Here is a 24,250-nt window from a genome sequence, read left to right on the forward strand (position 1 = left end):
AATTGTATTTTCAAGTTCCTATACATTTGATAAACTGCATGACTGCATTTTGATTTTTAAAAATTTTAAATTGATAACAAATTAAATATTGAAATATTATTAAAAAAACATAACTTACTTAAGAATAAATTACTAGGCTAGTTGAGGTTGCTCATGCTTATAATTCCAGCACTTTGGGAGGCTGAGGTGGTAGATCACTTGAGGCCAGGAGATCGAGAAAAGTCTGGCAAATGTGGAGAAATGCCATCTCTACTAAAAAAAAGTAATGTTAATAACAAAAAAAAATAGCAGGCACATGCCTGTAATTCCAGCTACTTGTGAGGCTAAGGCAGGAGAATCACTTGAACCAAGTAAATGGAGGTTGCAGTGAGCCCAGATTACACACTGCACTCCAGCCTAGGCAACAAAGACTCTTTCTTTAAAAAAAAAAAAAAAAGAAAAGAAAAGTAGATATAATTATTTTTAAAATATAGATTGTTTAAATGCATCTCTGGTTTAAAGTTAAGTATTGTATCAAACTGTACTTATTTACAATAAATGCTAAGTTACAAATGAACAAATAAATATTGAAACATTGGTGACTAAATATATACTATAGGCAAATTGAGAGAAGACAGATACAATCACTGAAGAACATGGAAATAAGAGAAATTCGGTTGTCCTTTATCTCATAATATAAATCTGTGATAAAAGAATAAAATGTTTTGTTGAAAAAGAAAGCATAACTAAGGTGGAAGAAAACTTGATGTTAACATATATAGGTAATGTGTGGATCGGAAATGTGCATTGATAAGCAATAAAAAATAGAAAAACAAAATTCTTAGGGGACATTTTAACAGTGTTAAAAGGAATTTTCTAGGCTACCTCCTCCTCCTCCTCAGCACACTCCTCAAACTCCTCCTCCTCAGCTGTGGCATCTTGGTATTGCTGGTATTCTGACACCAGGTCGTTAAGGTTCCTCTCGGCCTCGGTGAACTCCATCTCATCCATGCCCTCGCCCGTGTACCAGTGCAGGAAGGCCTCGCGCCTGAACATAGCTGTAAACTGTTGGGAGATGCGTTTGAAGAGCTCTTGGATCACTGCGTTGTTACCAATGAAGGTGGCCGACATTTTTAGTCCCCGGGGTGGGATGTTATAGACGGCTGTTTTCACGTTGTGAGGGAGCCATTCAGCAAAGTAGCTGCTGTTCTTATTCTGCATGTTGAGCATTTGCTCATCCACCTCCCTCATGGACATGCGACCTCTAAAAATGGCAGCCACAGTTAGGTAGCGGCCATGACGGGGGTCACAGGCGGCCATGATATTCTTAGCATCGAAGAGTTGCTGAGTGAGCTCAGCCACGGTCAGGGTCCGGTACAGCTGGTTGCCCCGGCGGGTCAACGGGGCAAAGCCGGGCATGAAGAAGTGCAGCCGGGGAAATGGAACCACGTTCACGGCCAGCTTCCGCAGGTCGGCATTCAGCTGGCCCAGGAAGCACAGGCACGTGGTGGCCCCACTCATGGTAGCAGACACCAGGTGATTCAGGTCACCATAGGTGGGTGTGGTCAGTTTTAAGGTCCTGGAACAGATGTTATAGAGTGCTTCGTTATCAATGCAGAACGTCTCGTCTGCATTTTCTATGAGCTGGTGAACAGAGAGGGTGGCATTGTAGGGCTCCACCAAATTAACAGTGTTAATTTGACTTGGATATAAATTGTAAAATACAGAAAGTCTCTTAAATGGCCTTAGGGAAATTTTAAAAAAAAGAAAGAAAGACATAATCAGGAGTATGTCTCTTTCACATTGCTTTTCTTTGTGAACCGACTTCTCTTTGCTGCACTGGGCAACACAACCTCTACTTTTTACGCTTTCTGCTTACCTTGAACAAATGTAGTGTTTCAATTTCAGCATACTGCCACTATTCTTACTCCCATTTAAAATTCTAAGAGAGAAAACTGTTCGATGAACACATCATTTTGAACCAGAACCCACAGTGGTCATTAGATGTATCATCGGCCTGGAGATCAGTTGTTTGGAGTTAAGTGCTCGCTGTTGGCCCCAGTAGCTGAGGCCAGTGGTTTGCGAAGAGATACAACTACTTAATTGCAGAAGAAATGGTCAAGGCAGATGTCAATAAGAATTGTTGGGGGCGTGGCAGACAAAGTTCAACTATTTCAATCCAGTTCCCACTCATGCCCTGTCCAGGCAAATGTGTGCCCTTGTCTCCTGTCTTGTTGCGATAGTGACAGGAGACAAGTCTGTCTCGTTGCGATAGTGACAGGAGACAAATTCCTAGGCAGACAGGGACAGGATTCCGGTGAAACCCAATCTCCAAACCCAAAGCAGTTTAAAGCCGGAAAACCGAGCTGACAGTTCACAGCTTTCACTTTTCGAGCTATGGGAGTGGAAAGTGATGACATTTCTTGGGAGCTCAGATTTGTAACACCGCCTGGGGCCCGGTGACTGTTGTCATCTCTCAGGTTTTTGGCCTTACTACATTCCCCTCATCTAGATGGCGGCATCCGTGTGGAAGCTGCTCACACCTGCCTGGTGTAGCCGTGGGCTGAGTGCAGAGCCATGATGCGTGCGGGATCCAGGCTGGGGCACACGTCTGCCAGATTGAGTGGGCAGAGTGAGCCCAGAGGGCCTGAGTGAGACCCAGGCGGAGGTGGCCACAGAGATTTCTGGCTGGGAAAGTGGCACTGAAGGAAACCTGCAACGTTTTTAAAGTCAAGAATAATCCACATATATTGGAAGTCTGACTCATTATCTTCTTTAATCTCATGACATCAAGCCCATACATCTTAAAATTGATTCTTCCAATTTCTGCTTCATGCTCTCCCTACAACAAATTAATTCTTCTCTTTCCGACTTCGTGTTCTCCCTATAAACTTCTGATTATGTGTGCTCCTATGTAGCTTATCTCCTTGAAGAAAACGTAATGAAAAGACAACATGCTGGTCTGGCTCACTGGACAGTTATATAATTTTATAAATTAAGAAATAGACATGGTTTTTACTAAACTATTTCTTATAATGTTTGTCATTTTGAATCAATGATATCAATACCTGTCAACTTTGAGAAACCAAAAATTTCAAGTCTCTGAGCTTGCAAAATTGAATGCTAGACACTGCAGTGAGACAAATTCATGAAAATAATGCCAATTGGTGAGGCCTCTTGACAGTCATGTAGCGAGCTAAACTTCCCTAGCTGAGGAACTGTCTCCCTCAGGTCTGCTTATCATTTTTCCTGATTTGTTTTATTAATGTGATCCTTCAGAATACACATACCCTCCCCTATACATATGTACACACTTACATGTATAAATACATTCAAAATACCTACTGTAAGGATTTGTTCTTCAGTTGTGAATATTAAACTTCAGGAAAATGTTTATTTTTCTGAAGATTTTGTGGAAATAGATCCATTTTATAGCAATAAGGAAGTAAATTTAGCTTCTTTTAAATTATTATCACTAGCTATGAAGAACACAATTGAACTGATGAGTCTCTTTATAATATTTTGCTATCACTTGGATGACCTTCCTTCTGAATATGGCACTAATTATTTCCAACAATGTAATAATTATTGTAACATTGTTTGCAACTTAAAAATCTAAAATTGGTTTATTTCCGTTTTTTGTACCATGGTATTAAAAGAAAGGGAATTGACAATTAGAGTTCTCTCTCTCTCTCTCTGTATATATATATATGTATATAGATTTAAACTAATATTAAGATTAAAATTATAGCTATATATGTAATATTTTTAATAGTATATATGAAATATATTAATAATACATATATTGATATTACTAATATATGATATAGTAGTAATATAATTTGTTAGTATTATATAAATTTATTTAATATTATACCTAACAATATTAAGATAAATAAATGTTAGCTATTATTATTATATATTATATATATAGCTTCAATTTTACTCTTAATATTAGTTTAAATTATATGAAATTGTCCATATTCAAATTTTGTGACCTAAAAATGGAAATAATGTACCATTCAAACTATTAATCACCAAATGCATTATATTTATAAAGACTGTGTTGTTTGATACTCCCACAAGATTGCACTGCACTTCTTTTATGAAGAAAAAAGAAGTAATTTATTGATTCTTGCCAGTTTCTTTGAGTGCTGCTTTACATTTCCAACTATTAGATTGGTGCAAAAGTAATTGCTGCTTGTTTCTATTATCTTTAATGGATTACCTTTAATTGCAAAAACCGTAATTACTTTCGCACCAACATAATACATAACACAGTGATTAAGAATATTGAATCTGGAGGTGATCCAGGAGTCAAGTCCTGACTATATAGCTTAACATATAGTAAGATAATATATTTTATCTTAATGTATGCATAACATATACTAAGTTGTGAACTTAATATATTCAGTTCCTATATTAATATATTATTTAGCTAATAAATATGTTAATATCTAATTAGTATATAAGAAGTATATTAATACATATATCGGATATGAATATATGATATATCAATACTGTAATTTATCAGTATTATATAAATATATTTAATATTATACTTAATATTAAGACAAATAAATATTAGCTGTTATTATTAGTTATTTCAAATACCATTTTTTGTCTTCTAAAATAAACAATCAGAATCCTACCACTTAGAAAGCTTCAAATATGTTAGAAATCCTTAGCTTCAGGATTATCTAATCTAATCTAAATCATAAGAATATGAGTGCAGATGCTTTTATGTAAAAGTGATAATCAAATGCCTAAGTGTGCTAATAATCTAAGCAAAGTGCTCAATCTAATGTAACACACAGTAATGAAGACCTGCTTTGTGTAAATTACTATTCTAAGTAACTGAGACATGAGAAGGATATTTTAGGGAGAGGAAATACCATAAATAACAAATGCGTTTTTCTAGGTAATGTTCAAATTGTAATGAATATTCAATTTTTACTGTAAGAAAGAATCTGTATAGATTTATAAGTAAAGAAGATAGGGAAAGGATTTGAGGGCCATGCATCTCAGTACACAACTGATGAAAAGTTAAGAACTGCCCTGCTGAGCCTCCTCAATCCACAGTGTTATAAGAAATAACATACTGTTGTTTTAAACCACTAAGATTAGGATTTTATTATTAGTTTGCAGTAATAGGTAGCAAGAGCACAAGCCAATCTTCTCTTTTTTGCAGCAGCAGCAGCAGCATAAAAAGCACTAATCAATAATCATAATTGTACTAATAACAATTGCAATAATTTTTTTTCGTTTAACCTTAATATAGTTTCTAAAAGTTTTACTAAATTAAGGCCAAAAATCTTGTGAAGAATAAAGCTTTTGTTAAAATATTTGCTTCAACAGATGATTATGAATTTCACTTTGTCAAGAAACTCTGTTTCAGCTTCCTATTGATTTTAAATCATTTGTGGAGCAGGTTAAGAACATCTTCTTTGGAGGTTTTCTACCTAATTTACTGTCTCTGATGTGCTACTATGACCTAGTCCCTTACTGGATGTGGAAACTTGTGCTCAATGGTGTCCACTTCTATGCTGAGCAGTTATTCAGACCAGTGTCATGTCTATGGGAGAGTTCCGTCAGGTTGTCTATTGGTTTCTGCCTTTCCCTAGAGACCTCTTGATGATACAATCAGGTGATATCCCTAATTAGTTGATCTTTTCCCCAAAATAGATCATGAATATCAGGGAAGGCAACAGTCTAAAAATAGGAAGAATGTTATTTGTAATAAATGGAGCTTTAAGTAGTATTTTTAAAGCATAAATGGAATCAGTGGAATGCCTGGGGAAATCTTCCAATAACAAGAACATTATTTTAAGTGAGAAAAGTTTCTATGTTCCCTAAGGTAATAATAATGATCCACGTTTTAGTTTTCTCTCTCCTTTCTTTCTCCCTGTACTTCATGCACACACACATACAAACACACACATACTCCACATACCCCCTACCATTTATCTAGTTTAATACATTAATTAGAAAATAAACATAAAAATGAGAACTTCTTGAAATGTTTAGAAGATAATAGAAAATACTTTTTAAATTTTTAACTACATATACAATCACATTAGTTGACAGTAACTGGCAATTGTTTTGTGGTATTTCATTCCTGAATTTGAAAAAAAAAAAAAAAATCTAGTGAAGCTTCAAACATATTGCAAGGATTTCTAGAGAAAATAAAATTTTCTTATGTTTCCAGTTAAACACCTAGCACGGCTAAATAAACTTTGGGAGCATATATTTCTTCCATGAATTTCTGAGAATTAGCATTATTTAAAATAGATCTGTTCATCCTTTCTGGCTTCTATATTTTGTCTTGAATCATTGTAAAATGTTAGGTAGTATTGATTTCCATTGTGAAATTGAATAACATTCTTAGCTTTGTTTTCCTCCTAACCAAATATATAAGGACTCTTGGGTAACCCTTCAAAGAAACCTGGCTGATATGCTAAATAGGGAAACAACAATTTCTTTTAGCAAAGACTATGAAGTGCAAAGATAGAGCTGTATAAAAATTACCTGCGTCTAGTCCCCACTTGCTTCCAAATGATCATATCTGTTTTTTTCTCTCTCCTTTTTTTCTCTCTCTCTCACCTGCTGCCCTTGTGCTAAATAGAGTTCAAGTCTTTATGCAGTTTGTTTTGTTTTTACACTAATTATCAGAACCAGGCTCCATAAGACAATAATAAAGCAAAAGGTTCTTGCATTAAAACTGTTAGACATTTAAGGTAAGGTTATTTTTCACAGCAAGATTTGGCTTTCTCATTCCAGATGAGAAAAAAAAAATCAGCTTCTCAGGGAATGCTGATGTTCTTATCCTCTGTTTTACTCTCCTCCTGACTGCATTAAGAAGGGATTAGGAAAACTCATTCTCAATGGGAAGAATAAATAGAATATTAAAGAAAGCAAAAAGGTCTTAATTCAGAATAGTTTGAATTAGATGATCCATTTTGTTTTTTTCTTGTACAATCCCTCTGGGACCCTGAGCTGAACTAATACTTTGCTCTTTATACTATATATGTATAAAAATTGATATGTATATAGACAATAATGTAATATGTATAAGTAGAAAAACTTTTTTTGCTCAGAAATAAGCAAAAATTTATTACAACTTTCCATTCAGCTCAAGAAAAAAACATAATCTTCTTGCCACTAATAAATATATTGGATCAATCAATCTAGAATCATTTTGACTTGGATTTTAAATATGGTCCCTATTCTGTTCAAAGCCTTCTCTTTGAAATCCATCTCTCTCCTTTTCGCCAGGGGCATGGACAAATGTTGACTATTTTGTGTGGTATCATCATGCACCTATTTTGCCTGGATGTAAGGGTGGGTATAAATAAAAGGACTTTCTCTCCTAATTGTCACCTCTAGCAAATGTAACACTCTATTTACACCGCTGGGTGGTTACTTGAGTCCATGGCCAGCCTTTCTTAGACCTTGCCTGGGTAAATCAGATCTCCTCAATGAAAAATCGAGCTTTGCCACTACTCAAGGGTGTCCTCCGTCAACCCCTGAAACATAAAGTACTTTTGTAGGTTTTGCAGGTGGCAAACTTCAGCTGAAAATCAAGATTAGTCTCGATATTCAAAAATTATCCCCTACCTCTTTGGCAGCCTTCCACACCCAGAAAACCTAGGGAGAAGAGAGGGGAAGCATGATATTTTTATTCTTTTTTTTTCATACTGTTCTTCAAATTCCAATTTTGTTTCTCCAAGCTCTTATTGCGTACTCTGGTATCCAGTCTCCCTACAGGAAGCTGGGGTATGTGGGGAAAAGAGAATTTAGAACAAGCTCTGGCTTTTATGTATTCCTAAATTCTTTTGTCTTCTACTTTCCTAGGTCTCTTGTGAATCTTGCAATTTGCTGTCTCATGTCTTCATTCTTACCTGTTTGCACATGCTATGTATGTATGTGTGAGGTGATGGGGAGACAGGAATTTATGAAGCAGGAGTATGTGTCCTTCTCATTCCATATTTCAAGTTATTGCTGCAAGTAAACATTTTGTATCTCACCTGTTTACAAAAATATCCCAATATGTTAATAAATATCCTCTGATGGCATACCTGAAAGCAAAACATGTCATAGATGTTTCAATTCTGGACCAACTTTAATTACTAGACCAAGGTGCACTGTGTTCAGTATTTCTTTAGATGACTATTTATTGTACTATTCAAAAAAATGGTGGTTTCCATGACAACCTTGTCTGCAGATAGTTTTAGAATAGCCTTTTACAGCTTTAGAATCATGAATATTTTTATCCACTTGGAGAAAAAGGAAGCAAAACAGGTTTCACAATTAATTTATTCAATATCAAGAAGAACTGTTTCTCCTCAAGTTACCTTTCACATACACAAAATATCATTAACAATAATGCTCCCAGTTTATAGGAGAGAGAGCAAAAGGGAGAGAGATTCTTCTGACTTCTCCCAGAAGATGGCAGCTGTTCTCTGATGCAGAATTAAAATTTGACTATTTCCTTAAAAAGCACACTGTATCTGAGTGAAGCATATAACACCAACAACCAAAAAAAACTGATGTCTCAAGTAAGTGTTCCTAGAATATGCTCATGTTTGTATGTATGGTAGATTTTACTGTATTTTTCCCTTTTGTTTAATGAGCATTTATTAAGCACCTTCTCATAATAAGCACTGTAGGGTTCCTAGAAGTAGAAAGAGGAATGTGACACTGTTACTGCCCTGGAATGACAAAATATCTAAGAGTGGAGTAGATGGTTCACAAAAGGGCGCAATACTGACAAGATAGGAGCATGATGGGAACAGAGAGGAGGCATATCACCCAATGTGAGTGTGCAGGGAAGTCTTCTTGAAGGAACTCTTTTATAGCTGAGTATTAGGGATGAGTAAGAAAGTTTCATCAAGTAGAAAAAGTGTCGGAAAGATGTTTCAAGTTCAGGAATAGAATGAAATATCTGAAAAATATATGTTTGATAGGAAAAACTATTACTATTACCATAAGATGAGATGCTAATAAATTAGCAGATGAAGCAGAAACATTAAGTAAGGTTTTGGAAAGATAAAGATAAGAAAATATTAACATGTGATAATTGAAAACAAGCAAACAGCTTTATATAAGTTTTGAATTGCTGCTGATAATATAGATATGGTGACATAGTTTGAGGAAATATCAAGGAAAATGCTTTTCAGTTTAATGAACATTTTTTATGAGGCTACTTTTAGATTGGCACAGAATAGTGATTACAGTAGTTGAATCCATTACATATAACATTATGAAAAAGTAAAAACATTGCCCAATCTCCTAAGGCACCCACAGAGTTCCAGGGTAAACTCCTGATGTTCTTTCTCTTCACTGATGTATGCCAACTTCTGCCAATGGATGAGATTATGAAGTGTTCCCTTAAATTTGCAACTTCCTTTCTATGACCAGGACCATAACCTGATGGACAATTGCCATCACTATGAAGAAAGTCACTCCCTAGATCCATTAGAGTTAAGCAGGAATATTTCATTAGGGCACTGCATGGTGACTCAAACTGCCACTAATTTACCCCATGAAAACTGCAGTGAGCACTTTTTATAAAATGAATACCTGGCTTTTCTTGAATGGAGTTGTAAAAAGTCCCTGCTACTTTTAAGTTTGGTTATCTTCATTTGTAAAATAGAGGAATTAAAGTAGATAATTTACAAATTACATAGAAGAAAATAGGAGATCTAATGTTCTTAAAATTCTCAGTAACTCAGATGTATTTTCAATGCATTTAATTTATTAAGGCATTTTCCATTGTGTGTCTTAATTCACTTGTAGAAAAACATTCTGGCTATTCTGTTACCTCCATGACAACTGTGCTTCTTACAACTTTACTTAAAGACATCAAGACCCATCAGCGGTTTCTCTTTTCTCCTTTTTAATTAGTTTATTAAATCTTTGAACCACCTCTCTAGAGCTGAGAAATTTCTGCTTCTGCAATTTAACCTTTCTTTGTCAATTACTTGCTATAGCCTTTATTAGAGTGTTAGTCTTCTGGGTGCCTCAGAAGTCTAGTAAGGTTCATGAATAGAAACAACAAACGTTTTCACTGCATTTCGTTCTCAGTAACAATATTTGAAATATTTTATTATGAGGTTAGTGCAAAAGTAATCACAGTTTTTGCCATTACTGTTAATGGTTAGGAAACAATAATGAAAAAAATAGAAGAAAAATACTTTAGATCAATGACTCAAAAGTATCTCTCTAGAAAGTCCCTGTGTTAAAAAATGTCACAGATTATTATGAAAACCAAGAGTTTACATAAATCTAATATATATCAATAAATACGCAAGATATTTGTATGGCTTATGTAATACTCAAAATATACTGGAAATATTAGGTGAAATATAGATTTTTGTTTTGTATTGTTTTGTTTAAATGAATGAGGAGACTGCAATTCAAAGAGATTGAAAACTTGCCTTGTTGTATATAGCTAAGACATGTCCCAGCAAAGATTCAGATAAAGATAATTCAGACTCCAGAGCTTAAACTCACAGCTTTTTCTATTTTTTTTCTAACTGCATTACCACAGTGAGAAAATTTTGCACAAAAATTTTTGCTGGGTTTCTCGTTTTCCTTATGACATTTTACTTTAATGAATGCCTGTATTTTGCTACAAGAATTCAGACAAACAACATTTTTCATGGAAGTTTTATGCCCTAGGCTCTGAAATGATTTGAGGCCACACTATTCTCCTTCAGGGTTTGGTTCGAGAGCCATTCCCATAATGACGTACTTTGATGTACATTAAATTTATTCTGTTTTTAATGCTATTTTCTGATTTATCTTAACATTGCCACTAGCTCTATTTTAATTAATTGTGTTTGGAAGTGTTCTTAAGGACTCTCCAGAAAAGTTGCGCTTTCTCAGAACTCAGTCACATTATTTTCTATGCCAAATTGAATAGGAAATCAAAAGATACGTATTCTGGTCTGTTGGTTGCCACTAATTAGCTGTGTATACCAACCTTAAAAAAGAACGTCACTTAGCCTCTGAAGTTTTCTTACTTCATTTTTTATAATGACTGAATCTGAACATTTTTAACTTCTTTTCCAGTCTTATTATTATGTAAATCTATGAGATTTTCCTTATTCTTAGGCTCCTCTATACAATGTCAAATAACCTAGGTCTAAGCCCCTGTCCAGAAGTCTGAGGGATTTTCCTGTAAAGATCTGTCCTTTTACATCCACACAGAAGACAATCTTGGTATGATCTCTACAACCATCAAGATTTCCCTCCCCCCCAGCACACTTCTCTTAAATTTGTTCTTTCTTTAAACTGGGTTAAATGTATACTGTTGAGTTTGCTGTACATAAAAATAATTAAAACAATACAAATTTTCCTTCAAAAAAATGTAAGACACTGCCAGCAACATTTATTATGACTCATCCTTCTTCAATAGATTGGATTATCCTGTAGTTGTCATATAACTGAGGTTGGACAAATCAGATTTCTTTGACGAATTCATTTGAGATGGCAATTCAAACAAAGCCAGTTAATATAAACAGTTTGGACTTTCTGGATTGTATTAATTAACTCCCTCCTTCATTTACTTTATCCCTGTCACACTTGTCTTTGAGATTTCTTAAACATACTAAACATACTGGTACCTCAGAGGCTTTGCTTTGTTAATACCCCTGCCAGTGAGGCATTTCCTTCAAATGCACACAGAATTTACTTCTTTTTTCAGAGAAGGATTCCTTTGCCATTTATTTAGACTATTTCTTCTCACCCCATAAAATTTCCTCCTGTATCCATATGTAAGTTTTCTACATAGAGCTCAAAAACATATCCTTATAGTATCTTCCTCCCTTCTGTATAATTTAAGCTTCATGTAAGGGGATAGCACCATCTCCTGTGGTTTGCCTTTATCTGACTCTCTTCTTAGTAAATAATAATTCCATTTAAACCTTCTCACTACCAGAACTCTATGATTTTGGTACCTTTGATGACTTTTAGTCAACTAGGTGTCTGATAATGTGTCAATATTCACATGATCCTTCTTAATTGAAATTAATTAATTCTGAATTAAGTGGAAACTATGTAATGGAGAAAAACTGATCCATCAGAGTCATTTTTCCTCAAATTAAAGCTGAGAATGTTAGAGGCTGGGAATTGGGACTGTAGTCTTGGCAAAGAAAACGCTCTTGAGACAATGTTTTTCATCTAGATACTGAGTTACCCACTGTTACACTTATTCACCTACTCATTAATTAATTCCACAAATATCAATTAAACACTAATAGTTTGCCAGGAGTTGTATTGTATACTCTTGATACCATGATGAAAATAATACATGATTCTTGCTGTCAAGAAGTGATGACTTATTACGGATTATTAACTTATAAAACGAAAGCAAATAAAAATAATGGCTTAAGTGCATGATAAGAGAATTAGACTGAAGTAAGGGGAGCTTTGAGAGTATAGCAAGGGGTCAGACAGAGATCTGTAGTCTAAATCAAGATTAAAGTGTGAGAAGGAGTGAGCCACATAATTGGCGAGAGGGAATATGAGGGATGGGTTATTTAGGACAGGAAATGTAGCAACAGAAATACTGAGAACAGTTCAATCTCTAGTTATAGAATAAAAAGCCATTAAAATTTTTATACAGGGAAATTACAATAGATTTACATTTAGAAAAATAACTCAAGTAGCAAAGAGAAGAAACAGTACTAAATGACAGGAAAACGAAACTGACAGAAACAGACAAGCTAGGAGGCTTTTGTGAGCATTCAGGGGAAGAAAGAGGTTGACATGTACTAAAATCAATAGTGTCAGTGAATGTTTGTGACAGGCTGAACTTAAAGATATGATGAAGGATAAAGCAAAACAGAGTATCAGGGACAATACCCAGGAATTTTAGTGGGTTCATTCAGGGGAGAATGGTGTTGCTCACCTTACTGACATACAAAAGAAAGATAATCATGTTTGCTTTGCCTGAGGACTGGGGAGGAAACACAGTTTATTTCTTGCGTTTGACAGATTGTAGCACTATGTCTGAATCTTGCCTTTAGAAATCTAGAAAGAAAGCAAAGGGCTGACTGCTTTGGCAGCCAGAAGGGTGCAGAAGCACATGTACATTATCTTAGAGACTGCAGGGTCAAGAGGTAGGTAGTGTTGCCACAAAAGAAAGTGTAGACCACTTGGGAGAAGGAATCACAGTGGGGTAGTCTTGGGTCATCTAATTGAAAGGCCTAGACTTTGAGGTCAGGGAGACAGTGGGCCCTGGAGATGCTCCAGTTCAGAGGCTAGGCATTCCAGCAAAGAACCTTTCTAATGAAGAGTATGCATGCTGCTAGCAAGATAGAGATGAAGAGCGGGATTATCCCATTGTATCATTTTCTAGTTGGAAAACAACCTGCGGTAGGTGTGGGCTTCCAATCTGAAGCAGCCTGGGCAAGGAAAGGAAAAAAAAATAACATTAATTCAAATTTTTTTATTTTGAATAACATCTTATATGATGTCCAGTTATTGAAATGAGACATTGGTTGTTTGTAACAAAATTGGAAGACTGTTTTTTACCTCAGAATTAGCAGAGTAGAGCTATTGGAATTTCAGCGAAGGAAAGAAATTACCCTAGCTGGATAAATTCAAAGGATAGAGGGGGAAAAACTCAAATCAAGTTTTCCTCATAACCTTTGTGCAACACTTGTTCAAGATTTCTGTTACAACAGTATGGCCTCAGTGAGCTCTCCATCCTGAACTTTTAGCATGTTTCAGACATGTGTGTAAGTCTTCTTGTGTTCCTAAAACACACCACACTCTTTCTTAGAATAGGACATTTCCACATATCATTTCTTCGGCCAGAAATATTCTTTCTTTGGTCACTGGCATGGTTGGCTTTTTGATAATTCAGTGTCAGTTAAGAATGTGGGCCATTAAAAATGCCTTTTCAAGCTGGGCGTGGTGGCTCACACCTGTAATCCCAGCACTTTGGGAGGGTGAGGGGGGCAGATCACTTGAGGTCGGGAGTTCGAGACCAGCCTGGCCAACATGGCAAAACCACGCCTCTACTAAAAATACAAAAATTATCCAGGCATGGTAGCATGTGCCTGGGGAGGCTAAGACAGGAGAATTGCTTGAACCCAGGGGAGGTGAAGGTTTAAGTGAACCGAGATCGGGCCACTGCACTGCAGCCTGGGTGACAAAGTGAGACTCTGGTCTCAAATAAATAAATAAATAAATAAGCCTTTTCCTAGCTTCTGCCACAAATATTGATAGATATATATTGTGATAGATATATATTGATAGATGGAGGAAAGGGAAAAAGATGGTTTGGGGGAGAAAGAGAGAGAGAGGCCAATTCACTTAGTGTTTCATTTATTTTCATATGGTATGTCATATTTTGTAAGTATGTGTTTGTTTCTTTGTGTTGTATAACTTCTCCACTAGGCAGTAAGCATCATGAAGGCAGGAACTTTGTCCTTGTCACATATATTGTTCACCTAGCACTAAGCTCAGTACACATGGTCACTCATTTGACATTGATAGAATGAAAGACTGAATATTTTGGGATGTGCAATGAATGATTAGAATATTGAATTTCTCAATAATGACACAAAAATCATGTTTTAAATATATATTTTCTATAGATTATAAGGTCATATTTCATAAGGTCATGTTTCAAATAACGATTTTACTGTATATATAGTATATTCTGTAATTTTTCTCATTGTTACGTGTTAAACATTTCTCATGGGAGATTTTATTGAGCACTACTGTATGTAAAATGTGCTTTGTGATATTTCAGAAATTTCTTCTTAGTCAATACAATTGTATGATTGAGGTAATGAAAATGTTTGTAGATCATAAACCTATGACTTACTGAGATTAAATAATAAGCTTAACATTACATTGCTAGCAAATAGCTGTGTTGAAATATGAATCCAGCTCTGACTTAAACATCCGTGTTCTTTGCCAGTAAGTGGCAAAGCTACATGTTAGCAGTGAGTATCACAACTCTGACTGGAAAATAAAGATGAGTTTAAGATTTTGAGTCTTTCTTTCTTTCTTTTCTTTCTTTCTGTCTTTCTGTCTTTCTTTACATTTTTTTTTAAAACATTTCCTAAATTTTTCTTAATGATTAAATGGTACATTTTATTTCAGGAGGAAATAAATATTCTCTCAAAATAAATTAAACATAAAATTTGTGTAAAATAATAACGATATTGTGAGTTTTGAGATATTGTTATCCTCCTTATAAAGACTGACCTTTTAAAGTCTGAAAGTGCTATTAGTTAGCTTAATTGCCCTTCTGTGCCATTTAACACAAATTTAAAAAGACCAATTCATTTTAAGCATCCTTGTTCAGTAAGCTTTATCAATATTTTTTAAAATTCAGAAACATTTATGTGTAAAAGACTATTAGGAAGTTTATTATAGGAAGTATATTAATCAGCAATTCACAAATATATGCTTTAGTCACATATAAGTATTATTCATTTTAAATATCTCGTGATACTTTGTTACAAGTGTGAAATATGTAATGATTATGTCAGGGTAGCTGAAGTATCCATCAACTTGAAAATTTATTAATCCTATTGGCTGAAGAAATTTCAAGTCTTCTCTTCTAGCTATTTTGAAACAGCCAACACATTGTTATTAATTGTACTCATTCTATTGATCTATCAAACACTAGGTTTTATTTTTCCTATTTTACCCTTGTTAGATACCTATTCACCCTCTGGTGACCAACAGTCTACTCTCTATGAGGTCCACTTTTTTTTTTTTTTTTTTTTTTTTTTAGTTTACACATATGAGAGAGAACATGTGATATTTTTCTTTTTCTTCTTGGCTTTTTTCAGTTAACATAGTGACCTCTAGTGTCATAAACACTGCAAATGACATGATTTTATTCTATTTAAAAGTATTCTGATGTGTATACATAGCAAATTTTCCTTATCCATTCATTCATTCCCGAACACTTAAGCTGATCTATACCTTTGCTGTTATGAATAGGGCTTCAATAAATATGGGAATGTAAGTATCTATTTGATATACTGTTTTTTGTTTCATTTGGATAAATACCCTGTACTGGTATTTATCCAATATCACTGAATCATATGGTAGTTCTATTTTTCATTTATTTTTAAAAGAAATTTCCACACTATTTTTCATAGTGGTTGCACTAATTTCCTTTGCCATCAGTAATGTGTAAGAGTTTCCTTTTCTCCATATTCTTACTATTTTTTTTTTCTTTTTGGTAATTGCTATTCTAACTGGGATAAGATGCTATCTTGTGGTTATGATTTGCATTTCTCTGATGACTGGAGATGTTGATCATTTTCTTCATGTACTTGTGGGTCATTTGGATGTCTTCTTTTGAAAAACGTCTGTCCATGTCCTTTGCCTGCTTTGTAATGAGATTATTTGTTTTCATTTTTTGCTCTTAAGTTTGAGTTCCTTGCATGTTCAGGATGATAGTCCTTTGCTGGATGAATAGTTTGCAAATATTTTCTTCCATTTAACCAGTTGTTTCTTTATTCTGTGATTGTTTCCTTTGCTGTGCAGAGGGTTTTTAGTTTGATATAGTATAATTTATCTATTTTTGGGGAGTGGGTGTATTTTTAAAGTCTTAGCCGTGCATTATTTGTCTAAATCTGTGTTCTAAATTGTTTCTTCTATTTCTTTTCTTGTGGTTTTATAATTTTGGTGCCTCTGAATTATAATTCACATTGAGTTGATTTTCTTATATTTTGAGAAATGAGGGTCCATTTTCATTCTTTCTCATGTGAATATCCAATTTTGCTAGCACCACTTATTGAAGAGGTTGTTCTTTTCTTAATGTATCTTGTTGGTGTCTTTGTTAAAAATCGGCTGGTTATAAATATGCAGATTTATTTCTAGATTCTCCTACAAAATGTCCCATGTGCTGAGGAGAACAATGTGTCTTCTGCAGCTGTTAGAATAAATGTTCATTGTATGTCTGTTAGGTACATTTTGTCTAAAGTACTGTTTAAATTCAATATTTGTTAATTTTCTTTTTTTTTTAATTATACTTTAAGTTCTAAGATACATGTGAAGAATGTGCAGGTTTGTTACCTAGGTATACATGTGCCATGGTGGTTTGCTGCACCAATTAACTTGTCACATACATTAGGTGTTTCTCCTAATGTTATCCTTCTTCTTCCCCCATCCCCAGACAGGCCCCACGTGTGATGTTCTCCTCCCCATGTCTATATATTCTCACTGTTCAGCTCCCACTTATGAGTGAGCACATGTGATGTTTGGTTTACTCTTCCTGTATTAGTTTGCTGAGAATGATGGTTACCAGCTTTATTCATGTCCCTGCAAAGGACATGAACTCATTCTTTTTTATGGCTGCATGGTATTCAATGCTGTATATGTGCCACATTTTCTTTCTCCAGTCTAACATTGATAGGCACTTGGGTTGGTTCCAAGTCTTTGCTATTGTGAATACTGCTGCAATAAACATGCCTGTGCATGTGTCGTTATAGTAGAATGATTTATAATCCTTTGGGTATATACCCGGTAATGGGATTAGTGGGTCAAATGGTATTTCCAGTTCTAGATCCTTGAGGAATCACCACACTGTCTTCCACAGTAGTTGAACTAATTTACGCTCCCACCAACAGTGTAAAAGCATGCCTATTTCTTCACATCCTCTCCAGCATCTGTTGTTTCCTGACTTTTTAATGATTGCCATTCTGACTGGCATGAGATGGTATCTCCTTGTGGTATTGATTCACATTTTTCAAATGACCAGTGATGATGAGCTTTTTTTCATATGTTTGTTGGCCACATAAATGTCTCCTTTTGCGAAGTATCTGTTCATATCCTTCACCCATTTTTTGATGGGGTCATTTGCTTTGTCTTGTAAATATTTTTAAGTTCCTTGTAGATTCTAGACATTAGCCCTTTGTCATATGGATAGATTGCAAAATTTTCTCCCATTCTGTAGGTTGCCTGTTCACCCTGATAGTTTTTTTTTTTGTTGTTTTTTGTTTTTTTTTTGTTTGTTTGTTTGTTTGTTTGTTTTGCTGTGTAGAAGCTCTTTAGTTTAATTAGATCCCATTTGTCAATTTTGGTTTTTGTTGCAACTGCTTTTGTTTTTTTTGTCATGATGTCTTTGCCCATGCCTGTGTCCTAAATGGTATTGCCTAGGTTTTCTTCTACAGTTTTAATAGTTTTAGGTCTTACATTGAAATTTTTAATCCATTTTTAGTTAATTTTTATATAAGATGTAAGGAAGGAGTCCAGTTTCAGCTTTCCCATCACCACTTAATTAAATAAGGAATCCTTTCCCCGTTGCTTGTTTTTGTCAGGTTTGTCAAAGATCAGATGGTTGTAGATGGGTGGTATTTCTGAGTTCTCTGTTCTGTTCCATTGTTCTATATATCTGTTTTGGTATCAGTACCATGCTGCTTTGGTTACTGTAGTCTTGTAGTATAGTTTGAAATAAGGTAGCATGATGCCTCCAACTTTGTTCTTTTTGCTTAGGATTGTCTTGGCTATATGAGCTCTTTTTTGGTTCCATATGAAATTGAAAGTAGTTTTTTCTAATTCTGTGAAGAAAGTCAATGGTAGTTTGATGGGAATAGCATTTAATGTATAAATTACGTTGTACAGTATGGTCATTTTCATGATATTGATTCTTTCCTTCCATCAGCAGAAAATGTTTTTCCATTTGTTTGTGTCCTCTCTTATTTCCTTGAGCAGTGATTCGTAATTCTCCTTGAAGAGGTCCTTTACATCTCTTGTAAGTTGTATTCCTAGGTATTTTATTCTCTTTGTAGCAATTGTGAATGGGAGTTTGTTCGTGATTTGGCTCTCTGTTTGTCTATTATTGGTGTATGTGAATGCTTGTGATTTTTGAATATTGATTTTTTATTCTGAGACTTTGCTGAAGTTACTTATTATGGAGTTTTTGTGCTGAGATGATGGAGTTTTCTAAATATACAATCATGCCATCTGCCAACGGAGATAATTTGATTTCCTCTCTTCCTGTTTGAATACACTTTATTTCTTTTTGTTGCTTGATTACCCTGGCCAGAGCTTCCAATACTATGTTGAATAGGAGTGGTGAGAGAATGCATCCTTGTCTTGTGCTGGTTATCAAAGGGAATGCTTCTAGCTTTTGCCCATTCTGTTTGATACTGGCTGTGGGCTTTTCATAAATAGCTCTTATTATTTTGAGATATGCTCTATCAATATCTAGTTTGCTGAGTGTTTTTAGCATGAAGACATGTTGGATTTTATCAAAGGCCTTTTCTGCATCTATTGAGATAATCATGTGGTTTTTGTCATTGGTTTTGTTTATGTGATGTATTACATTTATTGTTTTGCATATGTTGAACTAGCCTTGCATTCCAGGAATGAAGCTGACTTGATTGTGTTGGATAAGCTTTTTAATATGCTGCTGGATTTGGTTTTCCAGTATTTTATTGGGGATTTTCATATCAATGTTCATCAAGGATATTGATCTGAAATTCCCCTGCCAGGTTTTGTTATCAGTATGATGCTGGCCTCATAAAATGAGTTAGGGCATTACATAATGGTAAAGGGATCAATGCAACAAGAGGAGCTAACTTTCTGAAATATATATGCACCCAATACAGGAGCCGCCAGATTGATAAAGCAAGTTCTTAGAGACCAACAAAGAGAGTTGGACTCCCATACGATAATAGTGGGTGACCTTAACACCCCACTGTCAGTATTAGACAGATCAATGAGACAGAAAATTAGCAAGGATGTTCAGGACTTGAACTCAGCTCTGGACCAAGCAGATCTAATAGACATCTATAGAACTCTCCACTCCAAATCAACAGAATATATATTCTCCTCAGCATCACATAGCACTTATTCCAAAATCAACCACATATTTGGAAGTAAAACACTCATTCATAAAATGCAAAGAAGGAAAATCATAATAAATTGTCTCTCAGACCACAGGGCAATCAATTTGGAACTGACAATCAAGAAACTTACTCAAAACTGCACAATTACATGGAAGCTGAACAACCTGTTCCTGAATGATTACTGGGTAAATAATGAAATTAAGCAGAAATAAGTAAGTTCTTTGAAACCAATGGGAACAAAGATACAATATACCAGAATATCTGGGACACAGCTAATGCAGTGTTTAGATGGAAATTTATAGCACTAATTGCCCACAGAAGAAAGCGGGAAAGATCTAAAATTGATACCCTAAAGTCACAATTAAAAGAACTAGAGAAACAAGAGCAAACTAATTCAAAATCTAGCAGAAGACAAAAAATAACTAAGATCAGAGCAAAACTGAAGGGACAGAGACATGAAAAACCCTTCAAAAAAAATCAATGAACCCAGGAGCTGTTTTTTTTTTTTTGAAAGATTAACAAAATAGATAGACTGCTAGCCAGACTAATAAAGAAGAAAAGAGATAAGAATAAAATAGACACCATAAAAAATGCTAAAGGGGATATCACCACTGATCCTACAGAAATACAAACTACCAGCAGAGAATACTCTAAACACTTCTACTCAAATAAACTAGAAAATCTAGAAGAAATGGATAAATTACTGGACATATATACCCTCCCAAGACTAAACAAGGAAGAAGTCAAATCCCTGAATAGACCAATAATGAGTTCTGAAATTGAGGCAGTAATTAATAGCCTACCAACCAAAAAGAACCCAGGACCAGACAGTTTCACAGCTGAATTCTACAAAATTAACAAAGAAGGGATGGTACCCGCTCCTCTTTGTTAATTTTCTGACTAGATGATGTGCCTAATGTTGAGAGTGGGATGTTCAGGTCCACATCACTTGTTCTATTAGAGTCTGTCTCTACATGTAATAATATAGGCTTTGTATAGCTAGGTATTTTAGCTTGATTACATCTATGCTTAGAATTATTATATCATTTTGCTTAATTAATCCTTTTATTATGATAAAGGTAATTTTATAATTGTCTCTCCTTTATTATATACATAAAGTCTGTTTTTTTTCCCATTTATTTATTTTATTGCATTTTAGGTTTTGAGGTACATGTGAAGAACATGCAAAATTGTTGCATAGGTACACACGTGGCAGTGTGATATGCTGCCTTCCTCCCCATCACCTACATCTGGCATCTCTCCCCTTGCTATCTCTCCCCAGCTCCCCACCCCCCACCATCCCTCCCCTATTTCCCCCCAACTGACCCCAGTGTGTAGTGCTCCCCTCCCTGTGTCCATGTGTTCTCATTGTTCAACACCCGCCTATGAGTGAGAACATGCGGTGTTTGATCTTCTGCTCTTCTGTCAGTTTGCTGAGAATGATGGTTTCCAGGTTCATCCATGTCCCTACAAAGGACCCAAACTCATCATTTTTGATGGCTGCATAATATTCCATGGTGTATATGTGCCACATTTTCCCTATCCAGTCTATCATCGATGGGCATTTGGGTTGGTTCCAGGTCTTTGCTATTGTAAACAGTGCTGCAGTGAACATTCGTGTGCATGTGTCCTTATAGTAGAACGATTTGTAATCCTTTGGATATATACCCAGTAATGGTATTGCTGGGTCAAATGGAATTTCTATTTCTAGGTCCTTGAGGAATCGCCACACTGTCTTCCACAATGGTTGAACTAATTTACACTCCCACCAACAGTGTAAAAGTGTTCCTATTTCTCCACATCCTCTCCGGCATCTGTTGTCTCCAGATTTTTTAATGATCGCCATTCTAACTGGCGTGAGATAGTATCTCAATGTTGTTTTGATTTGCATTTCTCCGATGACCAGTGATGATGAGCATTTTTTCATATGTTTGTCGGCCTCATGTATGTCTTCTTTTGTAAAGTGTCTGTTCATATCCTTTGCCCACTTTTGAATGGGCTTGTTAGTTTTTTCTTGTAAATCTGTTTTAGTTCTTTGTAAATTCTGGATATCAGCCCTTTGTCAGATGGGTAAACTGCAAAAATTTTTTCCCATTCTGTTGGTTGCCGATTCACTCTAATGATTGTTTCTTTTGCTGTGCAGAAGCTGTGGAGTTTGATTAGGTCCCGTTTGTCTATTTTGGCTTTTGTTGTCAATGCTTTTGGTGTTTTGGTCATGAAGTCCTTGCCTACACCTATGTCCTGAATGGTTTTGCCTATAGATTTTCTTCTAGGGTTTTTATGGTGTTAGGTCTTATGTTTAAGTCTTTAATCCATCTGGAGTTAATTTTAGTGTAAGGTGTCAGGAAGGGGTCCAGTTTCTGCTTTCTGCACATGGCTAGCCAGCTTTCCCAGCACCATTTATTGAACAGGGAATCCTCTGTTTTATTTGGTATAAGTATAGTTACTCTCTGCTAGCATTTGGTTTCCACTAGTGTAGGATACTTTTTATGTCCCTTTACTTTCAATCTGCTTGTCTTTACAGGTGAGATGAGTTTCTTATAGCTATCATATAGGTGAATCATCTGTTGTTTTCCCCGTTCAGCCAGTCTGCAATTTATAACTAGAATGTTTATTTCATTTGCATTCAAGCTATTGCTGATATATAAAGGCTTATTCCTGTCATTTTATTCATTTATTTCTGTTTGTTTTTTATATTATTTGTTGCTTTCTTTCTCTCTTATTACTTATGTTTGTGGTCTGGTAGTTTTCTGCAGTGTTAACATTTGAGCCCTTTCTCACCACAAATTCAAAAATTTGTGTATTTACCCTATCAGTGGATTTTGTACTTTTCTGTGTTTTCATGATAGTAGATATCATCCTTTTACTTCCATGTGTAGAACTCCCTTAAGCCTTTCTTGTAGAGCTAGTTTAGTGGTGATGAATTGGTACAGCTTTTTGCTTGTCTGGAAAAGGCTTTATATCTTCTTTGTTTATGAAGGATAACTGTGCTGGATGTAGTATATTTGGTTGGTAATGTTTTTTCTTTTTTTTTTTTTTTTTTCCTTGTAATGTATCATCCCATTCTCTCCTGGTTTGGAAATTTCCTGCTGAGAAATCTGCTCTTAGCCTGATAAGATTCCCTTATAAATGATTAGATATATTTCTCTTGCTGTTTTTGGAATTCTCCCTTTGTGTTTCACTTTTGACAGTTTGATTATAAATGCTGTGGAGAAGGACTTTTTGAATTTTATCTATTTGGGAGTTTCTCAGCTTCCTGTATATGAATGTATAATCATCTTGCTAGATTGGGAAGATTTTAGCTATTATGTCATCAGAAAGATTTCCTATCCATTTAGTTTTCTTTTAGCCTTCTTGCACCCCTTAATTCAAATATTTGGGTGCTTTGTGGTATCCCATGTGTCACATAGGTTTTGCCCTTTTTTTTAGTTTTAAATTTTGTTTGACTGGACTATTTCAAAAACAAATGCTAAGGCATAGGGCTAGAGGGAAGCTGGGCCTGGCAGGCCTGTCATCAGGACTCCAGTGGTGCATGACAGAGCCAACTATGGTAGGCAGAGGCAGAATGATCCCTAGGCTTTCAGCAAAATGCTCAGGCCGGGTTTCTGTAGCTGCACAGCAACTCTGACAGAGGTATTTGTTTTCAGTGGCAGCAGCCATAGACAAGTGCTTGGGGAGCATGCATTTCAACCTCAGTAGGCAGGGTAACCTGTCCTCAGGGAATTTATAAATGCATGGTTGCCCTGCTGCTGGGGGGCGGCAGAGTCAATGCCATTGGTTTATGCTTTGGTCCTAGCAGCAGCAGGAATGTGAGGCTCCTAGGATGTGGAAATGTAGGATCTGTTGGGCTTCAAGGCAGGAAGCAGTATGATATGGGCTGGGCTCACAGAATGTCATGCTTACATAGCTGCCTAGGAACTGGGGATTGTGTGGGACCCAGTGTGAGGTCCTTCTCTGGAGCAATGTCATTGCACAGTCTCCAGGCAGCTCCCTATATTAGTCTCAGGGTCCACAGAGATGGGAGGCTTTCTCATGGCTAGCATTGCAGCTGTCTGCAGTTGAAAATGTAGACCCCTGTGGATCACTTATTTTCCTTTCCCTATGTTGGGGAGTATCTTTAGGCTCCCAGCTGATCCAGAAAGAGTAGGCTGTTACACTTCCTTCTCTTTTTTTGTTTTAGGCATTTCCTGGCACTTCTCTGTTGACGTCCACAGTTTTCTCTTAGATGACCTATTTGAAGTGTGATTCCTCAGTATTTCGGTTCTTCTTTGTGCAAGAGGTGAGTACCCAGTACCTCTAGTAAGCCATTTTGTAGCCCCTCATTTTCAGTGTATTTTAGGTTTGAGGAAATGAATTAATATTTTTTAAATAGTGAGACTATTATTTTCCATGTTTGTAAAGAGAATTGAAAACAAAAAGAGCAAAGACCAGAA

General features: G+C 35.6%; 1 protein-coding gene and 1 long non-coding RNA gene across 2 annotated transcripts in view; both read right to left on the reverse strand.

The window, feature by feature from the left end:
* Positions 1-850: 850 nt before the first annotated feature.
* LOC116561221 (tubulin beta chain-like) lies at positions 851-1,890 on the reverse strand. The gene is made up of 2 exons (XM_032293065.1): positions 1,859-1,890; positions 851-1,723 (listed from the first exon to the last, which is right to left on the reverse strand). The coding sequence occupies exons 1-2, from the start codon at positions 1,888-1,890 to the stop codon at positions 856-858; spliced, it is 900 nt and encodes a 299-aa protein (XP_032148956.1). The 3' UTR covers positions 851-855.
* A 10,854-nt stretch (positions 1,891-12,744) lies between these two features.
* The window catches only part of LOC116560999, an 83,790-nt gene continuing 72,284 nt past the window's right edge, over positions 12,745-24,250 (reverse strand). The window contains exon 4 of the long non-coding RNA XR_004273248.1: positions 12,745-13,391. This is a non-coding gene — a long non-coding RNA (uncharacterized LOC116560999). The remainder of the gene's footprint in view (positions 13,392-24,250) is intronic.

The sequence above is a fragment of the Sapajus apella genome, unplaced genomic scaffold (genome assembly GCF_009761245.1).
Source record: "Sapajus apella isolate SASKATOON/1434 unplaced genomic scaffold, GSC_monkey_1.0 scaffold28, whole genome shotgun sequence".
Classification (NCBI taxonomy): domain Eukaryota; kingdom Metazoa; phylum Chordata; class Mammalia; order Primates; family Cebidae; genus Sapajus; species Sapajus apella.

Coding starts and splice junctions, on each gene's coding strand:
- LOC116561221 (XM_032293065.1), bottom strand. CDS start 1,890: ATGCTGAAATTGAAACACTACATTTGTTCAAG. Junction 1,724..1,858: donor AAACACTACATTTGTTCAAG/GTAAGCAGAAAG, acceptor AATTTCCCTAAG/GCCATTTAAGAGACTTTCTG.